Source organism: Tachysurus vachellii, chromosome 15 (genome assembly GCF_030014155.1).
Source record: "Tachysurus vachellii isolate PV-2020 chromosome 15, HZAU_Pvac_v1, whole genome shotgun sequence".
Taxonomy (NCBI): domain Eukaryota; kingdom Metazoa; phylum Chordata; class Actinopteri; order Siluriformes; family Bagridae; genus Tachysurus; species Tachysurus vachellii.
This window is the reverse complement of record NC_083474.1, coordinates 19,113,109-19,125,797: the sequence shown is the minus strand read 5'-3', so window position 1 is coordinate 19,125,797 and position 12,689 is coordinate 19,113,109. Positions and strand designations below refer to the sequence as shown.

The 12,689-nt window shown below is 38.2% G+C and overlaps 1 protein-coding gene across 1 annotated transcript in view; it reads left to right on the top strand.

Moving 5' to 3' along the window:
* nbeab (neurobeachin b) overlaps window positions 1–12,689 on the top strand; it is a 408,640-nt gene that overhangs the window by 269,800 nt on the left and 126,151 nt on the right. Inside the window, exon 38 of the mRNA XM_060888097.1 lies at window positions 8,790–8,936. Within this exon, the coding sequence (XP_060744080.1) occupies window positions 8,790–8,936 (147 nt within the window). The remainder of the gene's footprint in view (window positions 1–8,789; window positions 8,937–12,689) is intronic.

The following is a 12,689-nucleotide window of genomic DNA, read 5'->3' as shown; positions in this document are numbered from 1 at the left end:
TAATAAGACTTCAGGATGTCTGACTGCATCTTATAAAAGGAAAACTGGGGCCAACGTGTGCAGGTGCAGTTCCCACGAACTTTTCTTAGACACCATTACCCTTTTGTTGCTGTTCAGAAAATGTGTTTGTGGGAAAGTGGGCTTTAAAACCTCACCTCTCCATCTATTAAGTGTGCTGACAATATAACGAGCCATTTCGTCCAGGTCTCGGTCCGTGATCGCTTCTCCTCTTACTTCTTCTACGGCTTTGGTATATTGTTAGTGGAGCAGAATTGGGCGAGCATGAAATGGGAGTCGGGTTAATATCGATCGTGCTCTTTAACGGCTTGTTCTGCCTCCAGGTGTCCTTCAGTTCCATCGTGACCCTCCAAACCCTGCACAAGGATCTTTATAGCTTGTTATTAAAGTGTGTGTGTGTGTGTGTGTGTGTGTGTGTGTGTGTGTGATGCTCATTATCACATATCTCACCTGTTTCAAATCCTCATTTGAATCCTCGCTACATTTCTGTCCAGATATAATTATTTTGAAAAGATACAGTTGAAACCAGATATTTACATACACTTCAGAAAAAAAACACAAAAACTTTTATTTTATTTCTTTACTGTCATACATTAAATCAGAGTAAACTTTTTCTGTTTTAAATCAATAAATATTAACATATTTTCTTGCATTTGTTAAATGTCAGAATCGAGCGAGGAAGAATTTTTTAATGTATTTTTATTATCACTTTCATCAAAGTCAGAAGTATACATACACTTCCTTAGTATTTGGTGGAATTGCCCCGAAACTGTTTCACTTGGGCCAGATGTTTTGGGTATCCTTCCACAAGCTTTCTACAATAGTTTGCTGGAATTTTGGCCCACTCCTCTTGACAGAACCGGTGTAACTGGGTCAGGTTTGTAGGCCTTCTTGCTCGCACTCGCCTTTTCAGTGCCGCCCACAAATTTTCTATGGGATCGAGATCAGGGCTTTGTGATGGCCGCTCCAATACCTTGACTTTGTTGTCCGTAAGCCACTTTCTAACTAATTTGGAGGTATGCTTGGGGTCGTTGTCCATTTGGAAGACCCATTTGCGCCCAAGCTTTAACTTCCTGGCTGATGTCTTCAGATGTTGCTTTAATATATCCACATAATTTTCTTTTCACATGATGCCATCTATTTGGTAAAGTACACCAGTCCCTTCTGCAGCAAAGCAGCCCCACAACATTATACTGTACTACCACCCCCATACTTCACAGTTGGGATGGCGTTCTGAGGCTTCAAAGCTTCGCCCTTTTTCCTCCAAATATACCATTTATCATTATGGCCAAACAGTTCAATTTTTGTTTCGTCAGACCACAGGACATGTCTCCAGAAATTAAGATCTTTCCCCCCATGTGCAGTTGCAAACTGGCTTTTTTATGGTGGTTTTGAAGTAATGGCTTTCTCCTCCCAGAGTAACCTTTCAGCTCATTGCGGTACAGTATTCGTTTTACTGTGGATAATGACTCTGTCTTAGCAGTTTCAGCCAGCATCTTCACAAGATCTTTTACTGTTGTCCTGGGGTTGATTCGCACATTTCGCACCAAAATACGTTCCTTTCTGGGACTCAGAATCCATCTCCTTCCTTAGCGGTATGATGGTTGTACATTCCCATGTTTTTTATACTTGCGTATAATAGTCTGAACGGATGAACGTGGGACCTTCAGGCATCTGGAAATTGCACCTAAGGATGAGCCACACTTGTGGAGGTCAACAATTCTTTTTCTGATGTCTTGGTGGATTTCTCTTGATTTTCCCATGATGTCAAAGAAAGAGGCTCTGTGTTTGAGGTGTGCCTTTATATGCATCGAGGTGTGCCACCAATTAACTCAAATGGATTCAATTAACCTATCAGAAGCTTCTTAAGCTCAGAATGGAATCATCTGGAGGTTTTTTTGTTTAAAGGCACGATAAACTTAGTGTATGTATTCTTCTGACTTTGATGAAAGTGATAATAAAAATACATAAAAATTCTCCCTCGCTCGATTCTGACATTTAACAAATGCAAAAAATATGTAAATATTTATTGATTTAAAACAGAAAAAGTTTACTCTGATTTAATGTATGGCAGTAAAGAAATAAAAGTTTTTGTGTTTTTTTTCTGAAGTGTATGTAAATATCTGGTTTCAACTGTAAAGAATAGAATAGAAAGGGGCATAAAAACCTTTATTATTGCCACATATACATTACAGCAGAGTGGAATTCTTTTTTCACATACCCCAACTGAGGAGGTTGGGGTCAGAGTGCAGGGGCAGCTATGATACAGCACCCCTGGAGCAGGGAGGGTTAAGGGCTTTGCTCCAGGGCCCAGCAGTGGCAGCACTGGGCCTTGAACCCCGATCCTCCGATCAACAACCCAGAGCCTTAACCAGTTGAGCCACCACTTCCCCCAATATCAGCAATTTAAAGTAATAAAGTAATGTTTATTCAGAAAAACTGCCATGTTTTATGCTTTGTTTTCTCCGTTGTGTTCGTGCTTGTACATACAACAAAATTTCCATCTCGTAGATCAAAGACTTTAATACAACCCAAATCATTCTGAAAGTGTGAAAACTTCTTCTTCTTTTTGTTTTTACGTTTTTTGGTATGAATATTTATAGGGGGCACGGTGGCTTAGTGGTTAGCACGTTCGCCTCACACCTCCAGGGTTGGGGGTTCGATTCGCCTCCGCCTTGTGTGTGTGGAGTTTGCATGTTCTCCCCGTGCCTCGGGGGTTTCCTCCGGGTACTCCGGTTTCCTCCCCCGGTCCAAAGACATGCATGGTAGGTTGATTGGCATCTCTGGAAAATTGTCCCTAGTGTGTGATTGCGTGAGTGAATGAGTGTGTGTGTGTGCCCTGCGATGGGTTGGCACTCCGTCCAGGGTGTATCCTGCCTTGATGCCCAATGACGCCTGAGATAGGCACAGGCTCCCCGTGACCCGAGGTAGTTCAGATAAGTGATAGAAGATGAATGAATGAATGAATGAATATTTATTATTCCCTGATACAGCCAGTTTTCCATCCATAATCCTCCTTTCCTTCACCTTTGCAACATACAGAAATTAGGCTGATGCTCATATATATTTTAGAAGTTAACCCAAAGCCTCCTTGTTCCACAATTCCACTTGACTATCTACAGTTAAATTATTTATATTCTTACTATCTGGTGTCACCCGGATGAGGTTCCCTTTTTAGGTTCTCTTTTGAATTGTTATATTCTTATAAAGCTGCTTTGCAACAACTTCCTCTGACAATATCCGGTGTCCAGTGTCCAAAAGTGCTATACAAATGGAATGAACTTTAATATACTGTATGCTGTTGTACATAACAGAGACTCTGTTTGTGCTTCCACTTTCACTTTCCCTTTGTTTGTCATAGCATACGTGTCTCATACAGAATTTCCAATTCACTGCAATTAAACTAATCCTTGGTGGTTGTAGTCTATTTTTAATCTATCACACACGATGATCAAACTTGTCAACCTTGTTGCCCTAAAAAACCACAACCTTGGCAACCCTGGTTACATGCCAACAAAATATCTAGCTAGCTTATTCCCACACTTTTTGGCGATGCAGGTCGGAGTCGGAAATCATAAACAAAGTCTGGGAAGGAAAGAAAGAAAAAAATGAAATTAAGAATACAGTTTTGAAAAAGGATCACAGATTGTACGCATGATTGTTGCACACTATGACACACTAACAGGCAGCCATGTTGTCTTTGGATGCATGATCTACCTGATCTACACAATCCACTTGATCTGCTTGATCTCCATGATCTACGTTATTTACAGTACATGATCAACATATTCTACATAATCTGCTTGATCTCCATGATCTACACAATCTACTTGATCTCCATGATCTCCATGATTTACGTGATCAACATATTCTACATGATCTACGTGATCTACATGATCTACATAAGCTGTGTGATCTGTTTGATCTACATGATTTACATAAGCTGCGTTGTCTATGTGAGTTACTTGATCTACATAAGCTGCGTGATCTACATGATGTACATGACCTACAAAAGCTGCATGATCTACATGATCTACATGACCTACATAAGCTGCATAATCTGTGATCTACGTGATCTACATAAGCTGCATGATCTACAGTATGTGATCTACATGACCCACATAAGCTGCATGATCTATGTGATCTACATGACCCACATAAGCTGCTTGAGCAGAATTATTACAATCACCCTCCACATCCACTTCTCTCCGGTTTCACTACAGGCTATACATTTTCTCTGCATTTAAGAAACAACAACAACCAAAAAATTCTGCAAAATCTGTCCCTGGTGTGTGATAGATGAGTCGTGGTCACTGTGGCATTTTAATGTTTTTGTACAAGATTGAAAACTTTCAACATTTCCTTTGGATAATATTTAAATATACTTTATAACAGGCTCATTGGGTGCAGTTGGTGCTTAAGCAGAACCTTCTGTCATTCTTTTGTTCAGGATGATGTGAATAGACGGATACTCATAAGCCCTGGAGAAACAAATGACACACATGACTCCATGACCAGAGTGAGGCAATAAAAGTGTATGACCAGTGCTAAGCAATGCCCCAGAGCGCTGCCGACATATAAAACATGGACCCTTGGCTACAATAATATGGCTTCACTCCAGGTCTCCTTATCTGTTCCATATTGGACAGTAAAACTACCGAACGCTCATATATATCTGCCCCGAAATCCGCTTTCAAAAGCTGTAAAGTCATTTTTTTTTCTTTCAACTCGGCGAAATCTTTCTCCCTTTAGTGAGTTGTAGAGGAGGAGTGAAAGAAAAAAGGCACATATAAGTTTCAGGAGTAAAAATGGCATTCGTTTTATTGTCCTCATGGCTTCCAGTGGCTTTCTGTACTCCCTGGATATGGAGAGTGGAAAAGTTTGTATCCCTGTGGGTCTGTGGGTGAAAACAAAAGAAGACCGTCTGTATTACAGTTTATCTACAGAACAGAATTCAGAATGGGGTTTAGGGACATCTTAGTAAATACAGAAAGCCTACATCTTTACAGGAAATAAATCATTTTTAGCAGGAGCGAAGGGTTGCCCCTTCAACTGGGACACTGTTAAATTGGCTGACTTGAACACCTTAAAAAAATAAAAATAAAAATAAATAAAAAATGTATATATATATATATATATATATATATATATATATATATATATATATATATATATATATATATATATATAAAAACATAAAATAATTATTATATTTATTTATTTTATAAATTAGATGTGTGTGTGTGTATATATATATATATATATATATATATATATATATACACACACACACACACACACATATAATTTATAAAATAAATAAATATAATTTATGTAAATAAATAAATATAAAATAATTAAAGAAATTATAAAATAAGTCAATAAAATCCTAAGTGGGAAAAAAATTAAAACAGACAGAAGGAAACCTCAAAAAGTCAATAAAAGCAAGTGGAATAAAAATGCACACTATTTTTGCACATTTTATCCAATTAATAAATACACGAATTGACGCTATTATGAATTTATTTAATGGACTAATATTATTAATTATTGATATTTTTTTAATGAGCTGTTTGTTTTTTAAATTGCTGTGGTGTAAAAGTAATAGAAAACCTTGTTATTTGCTGTTACAGGAAAGCCCCACTTTACCTGTTTTATTCCTCACACGTAAAATGTGAAGCCGTATCAGATTTGTCTTCATTTATATATCTGATCTTATGTGCTATATTTTAACCCAAAACTCTTTTATTACATTTTGCTATTTTACTACATACATTTTTCCTCGTAGCCTTTTACCCCAAAAGCTCAGAAACTGGCAAATCACAAGTATCCTGTTTTTTCTCACTTCAGCTCGCACTGCTGTCTGATGAGGATGTGGCTCGTCCTGTTTGCGTCTGGTTTCTCTACCTGTCTGGGTGGATCTGTGGGTACAGGTCTGAGTGTTCCCAGATCCTGAAAGAACAGTGGGCTCTGGTTTGATTCTGCCGCTTGTTTGAGGAATGAAAGTGAAATCCAGCCCAAAAAGCTTTTCACGCCTCACTACTAATGTTGACAAATGGATATGGTTGCATTTGAGAATATCATTGGTTTCCGTGATGCCGTATTTATCTGGCGTGCTTCTCAGTGTTTCTTCTCGTTTACCGTTAAGGATCTGCTTTTCTTCTCAGATCTTTGACAGCAAAATATTGTGAAATTTGAAAATATTCCTTCTTCCACTTTGCCTCCATCAAAGATCATTTTCGTTTTAGACTCGACCTGGTTTATTTTCTCTCCGGTCCTCGGCTGTGTCTCGCTGATCGCAGCTCGACTTTTGCCCAGCGACCTGCCTCCAGTTCTGACGGTTTACAGAATCCTGAAATTTCACCCGCTTCCTTTTCATCGGTGAGCGTCGTCCCGCCAACTGTTACACTCCATTTCCTTTTGCTTTTCCCTTCTCATGCTGACGTAAGCTTCTCAAGTCCATCTCTCATGATAACAGACATGATGACAGTCAAACCAGTCACTGTGTATGAACCTGAGGGAAATCCTCACAGTGTCTTGAGGCTTCTGCTGAAAGCGAACACCTCGAATCACGACGTTTCTGATAAGCAGTTCACATTTTCACCCTTTTATTTCCATCTCTTCTTTATTGATGGTCTCTGTTCTGACCTTAAAGAAGACAAATCCACATGGACGTCTGGCTGCGGAGATGTGTGACAGACTCGCCTGCAGTCTTTCTCTTGCTTCTTTGCCTAATTAAAGCCGACAGTATACCCCACCGCCACCGCCACCCCCACCCCACCACCCCCTACCACCACTTCATCTCCAGAGGAACGGAATAGCCTTTTGCTGCTGTGTTTTTATTTGAAGCTTTGTTGATGAACTTTGACTTATGTACACTGGATAAATTCTATAAAGATGTCGACACACACAGTATAAAGCCTTTAGAAGTTTGAATGAATGCCTGTTTTTCATTAAGTCTTACAAACAGCAGGAAGAGCGAGGATTTTATTTTGGTGGTGTGAACTTATTATTATTTTTTTCTTAATTTGGCCATTTGCTAATTCCCATCTTCTAGCTAACTTTCTCCTACGACATGACAGCTAGCTACCAGCGATGAGGAAGTCTAGCATGTGTTTATTCTGTGACACATGAAACCACAGTACCTTTTTGTAATCTTTTACTCTCTTGGATTCCCAGTCATGGAGCTCTGAGACATTGCTGCACTCATGTGTATTGTGTTAATGACAGAAGTGAATGTAAGTAAAAATGTTCACTAGTGACCTTTTCTTCAAATAAAAAACACCTAGCATAGAGGAATTTATACTTTTGTACACCAAAAACTCTGCGTAAGCCTGATAAAATTTTCCTCAACTAATAGAAAGGAGATGAAAACGTCACGAAGGGTCCATTTGCATTTACGTTTATGACGTTTAGCAAATTAAACGGAATGAGAGAGATTTTCCTGAGCTCACAAATTGATCACAATGTAGAAAGAAATTATTCGAGTGGATATAGTGGAGTTTGTGGCTTAAATTGGTGAAAATGCTTGAAACTGGAGTGAATATAAAGTTCTCTCTCACTCACTCATCTTCTACCGCTTATCCGAACTACCTCGGGTCACGGGGAGCCTGTGCCTATCTCAGGCGTCATCGGGCATTAAGGCAGGATACACCCTGGACGGAGTGCCAACCCATCACAGGGCACACACACACACACACTCATTCACTCACGCAATCACACACTACGGACAATTTTCCAGAGATGCCAATCAACCTACCATGCATGTCTTTGGACCGGGGGAGGAAACCAGAGTACCCAGAGGAAACCCCGAGGCACGGGGAGAACATGCAAACTCCACACACACAAGGCGGAGGTGGGAATCGAACCCCCAACCCTGGAGGTGTGAGGCAAACGTGCTAACCATTAAGCCACCGTGCCCCCCTGAATATGAATATAAAGTTTAAAGAATATAAAGTTTTCAACGCTCTAAAGTTGTAGACTTTCAAACAGTAGCATTTTATTCAAAACTTCGGAAATTCAGTTCAGTTAACGTATTGATGTGGTAGCCTAGTGGTTAAGAAGTTGGGCTACCAATCGGAAGGTTGTGAGTTCAATTCCTACGTCCACCAAGCTGCCACTGCTGGGCCCCTGAGCAAGGCCCTTAACACTCATTTGCTTAGTTGTATAAAAAAAGAGATAGAATGTAAATCGCTCTGGATAAGAGTGTCTGCTAAATGTTGTAATGTAATGTAATGTAATTAGTTATCCTGGTCTATAATATTATGGATCCTCATTTGAGGCTTGGAAAACACCCTGGATAGAATGACTGTCCATCACAATAAACCATGCACACACATTCACACCTAGAAGCAATTTATTCACACACACACACACACACACACACACACACACACACACAGGTCACAAACACACAGGACAGTTTATCAGAATAGAATATGTTTGAAATAAGAGTTCAATTAGGATGCTTTCATTTCTGTCCCTCATCTTGTGACTGGCTAATCAGTCATGTGACCATGTATTTTGCTAGCAAGCAGTGTTTCCTGCTTCAAATCAGACTTATATAAACATATACATGTAAGTGTTTTAAACACAATTATTTAAACAATTAAATATAAATCGAATATTAATCTTGAACTTTTGTCATATGAATCTTTAACTTTTTTTTCATAATAAAATTTAATTAAAATTGAAATTGAAGTGAATTAAATTAGCCAATGTTGTTAATCTGCCAAAAAAAAACATCTTCACACTGAACTTTTTCTCTCCAGGCCATGAGGAAGAGGACGTACTCAAGGGGAGGAAGAGTTTCCGTGGGCATGCGGCGGTGAGCCAGAGCCCAGAGGCTGAGCTGATGTTGGAGGGTGAGGACGACGCCATCAGCCTGCTGCAGGAGAAAGACATGGACAACCTGGCAGGTGAGGAACCTCTTTACTCCTCAGTGACAAAGAGCAAAGCACACTGAGCTCATAGCTGTCTGTCTGATGAACCTTTATGAACTGTCATTGTGTGTGTGTGTGTGTGTGTGTGTGTGTGTGTGTGTGTGTGTGTGTGTGTGTGTGTGTGTGTGTGTGTGTGTGTGTGGAGAAGCACATATCTTAATGAACCAATTCAGGCATTTGAATTTTACAGCAATATCCTGAAATGACAACAACCCAAAATATAAATGAATCAAATTCATGTCATTGAGTAGTGATGAACACAACATGCACTCCAGCTTCCTTCCTTTCTTTCTTTCTTTCTTTCTTTCTTTCTTTCTTTCTTTCTTTCTTTCTTTCTTTCTTTCTTTCTTTCTTTCTTTCTTCCTTCCTTCCTTCCTTCCTTACTTACTTACTTCCTAAAAGCAACACTATACACAGTTTCATACACAAAAAGGCAGGATTATTATATAGAGAAGTGTATTTATTGTGTTTATTTCTTTTTTATTACTTTATTTCCTAATCACACTCGAGTCTAAATGACATAAAAACAGCCTTTGAATATTAACAAAAAAAGAAGAAGAAGAAGAAGAAGAAGAAGAAGAAGAAGAAGAAGAAGAAGATAAATTAAGAAATATTAAAAATAAAAATGAATCCACGTCCTTTTTTTAAAAAATGATTTGCTCGGCTCTACTTTAAACACCAGATTTTATTTATTTATTCATTCATTCATGCATTCATTTATTTATTTATTTATTTATTTATTTATTTATTTAATCTATTGAATATGAACAGCATCACACATTTTTGCTGGGCTAATTGAGAAATAAAATGAAACACAAAAAGCTTTTTAAAGGAAAATGTTTATTAGAAATAAAGCTTCACTCTTACACACGTTTCTAAATAATACATTTAAAGCTTAATAACTGAATATTCAGATCATCTCTAAAGCCTTAACAGTGATCTGTGCTATGATTGACAGACGTATTACAGACTGCCTCTCAGCATCTATCGCTGAAGTCTAGTGGATTTCGCTTCAATGTGGCCAGCAACCAAATCTGACGTGGTTAGAAACAGATCAGCCGAGCCGGAGTGATTTATTTTGCAGTTGAAGCTTGTTGTTATGATATGTTTGACAGCCTTGAGCAGTGTGTGTTGCTCTGGACTGTGTTCCTCTGATGTTCTCTCGGGGCTGCTGAATGTTTGTTTATCCATCATTCTGCTCTCATTTGTTTTTTCTCTTAGTTTTTGGATTTTTTTTCCTCTTTCAGCACATTTCCATGCACGGGTCTTTATCTCTAGAGGCAAGTGGAGCTGTTTTTAAAATATGACTAACTCCAGTGGGAACCATTAATGACAGAAATCCCATGTTTAGGTTGTTAATAAATAATAAAAAAATAATAATAATAAAAAAAAGGTAGAAAATAAAAGAAAGAAAGAAAGAAAGAAAGTTTTAGGAGTGCTAATCCATGACCATGAAATCGAGCTAATGTTACTTTATTCTGATAAATTCTCAAATCATGATATAATCAAGGAAAAAAGCTTAAAACTGAAAGCATATTGAAATCCGAAATGTAAATGGTGATTAAATAACTCTATCAGATGAATATAATTTTCTGGTTTACCTCAGAAATGGTTACAGCTGGGTAGCATTTTTAGGCTGGCAATGCTACGTTAGCATGCACTGTTATGATATCTACCACTATGATATATATATGTGGTACACATGCAGCGTGCAGAACTATGCTACACACACCTACAAACACATTTATGAATATATAAAGCAGCACAATGACCTCTTTACACTCAGCAGCTGAGCTTGTTTATGTGTGTTGGTGCGTCTCAGCTGCCAGAAGTCGAGTCGTCCAAATTCTCCCTCAGTTTAATAGCAGCTCTGTTGAGGCTCGCGTGCCAGCTTACAGAGTTCAGCACACATCCGTCTTTTTTTAGACAGGTGAGTTATCCAGAGTTCAGCCACAAACCATCGTCTAAATTAACCGTACATCTTTAATTATATGATTATAAATTTTCAAAAACATACTGACTGAAAGCACGACGAATGTGTGTATGTGTGTGTGTGCGTATGTAATGGGTATGTGAGTTTTTGTATGTATGTATGTATGTATGTATGTATGTGTATGTGTGTGCATGTGTGTGTGTATGTGCGTGTGTGTGTGTGTGTGTGTGTGTAATGGGTATGTGAGTTTTTGTATGTATATATGTGTTTGTGTGTAATAGGTATGTGTGTGTTTGTGTGTGTGTGGGTAATGGGTATGTGAGTTTTTGTATGTATGTATGTGTCTGTGCATTAATAGCTATGTGTGTGTGTGTGTGTGTGTGTGTGTGTGTGTGTATGAAAGAGAGAGAGAATGCATATATGAATGGGTTTGTGTTTGTATGTGTGCATGCATGCTTGTGTGTGCGTGTGAGTGTGTGTGAAAGAGAGAGAGAGAGAGAGAGAGAGAGAGAGAGATAGATAGAGAGAGAGAGAGAGAGAGAGAGAATGTGTATGTGAATTAATGGGTGTGTTTTTTTATTTGTGTGTTTGTGTATGTGTGCGTGTGTGTGTGTGCGTGAGTGTGTGTGTCTTTGTGTGTGTTTGTGTGTGTGTGTGTGTGTGTGTGTGAGACTGTGTACATGTATGTTATTATAAAGTTGTTTCACTTCAATACTTTCACAGTCCATAAATTCTTTAAATGTTTGCTGTACTGCAATCACAGGCATTATAAATCGGGGAGTAGACTGACTTTCTATTTATGGCTCATGAATTTTTCATGCAGTGAGAAACTCCATGCCCTTTTCCCCTTGAAACGTTTTTCTTTTTTCCAGAGGTGGTGTTAAAAACTAAATCCAGTTCTTGCTGAAAGATTGCATTGAACGAAACAAGAATTTATAGAAAGTCGAACAAAGCTGAAGCCACTGCATCTTCTACCCTCTCAGATTCCTGAACCATGTATGGCTGGTGACGTCATGACGAATGAGGTTAGGGTTTGGGGCGGAGTTAACATTCATAACTTAATAATATTTAAACCAAGCGTCCCACTCTAACGTCTTCAGCTCCCTGCTCATTTCTCATGAGACCAGATCAGGAATGAGGAACATGAGCCCAAACTCTAACATTAACCTTCTGAATGATTCACATAAGTCATAATGTTCTTGAGCATCTAGGGGATGTTAGTACAAGATATTATACAGAAGCACTGTGGGTTCCTGTTTAACGTCAGCTCTATTACATGGCAGCAAAATACATAAATTGTCGCAAGTCTTATCATTTAAAACGTGCGAGACAGAAAAATCAATCGAGTTCGACTGCTGTGATATTAGACATGTTATTAGACTTGACTTAAAGACTTACTGAAATCACTGGCATTTTGGGGCGGACATAATCCCATTATCCAGTGTAGCATTCAACACATTCTCAAAGTAAATAGACTTAAAATATAAAAATAAAAATAAACTAGAAATTAAGTTAATAAATGTTTAATATGACATTTAATATGACTCTGTCAGTTAAACTGCACAATTTGCATTCATGAGGCTTGAAATATTTATTTATTATCACCTCAGTAGCTCTGTGGTGTTAACAATCAGCAATAATGAATATATCTTATAACTCTATACATTATAAACCTTTAATTTTACTCCAGTGTAGTGCTCTGGGGTCAGTTTACACTTTCCTCCATCATGACACGTATATTTATAAGTAACAAAACGCTAACACACCTAATTTATTATTATTATTATTATTATTAT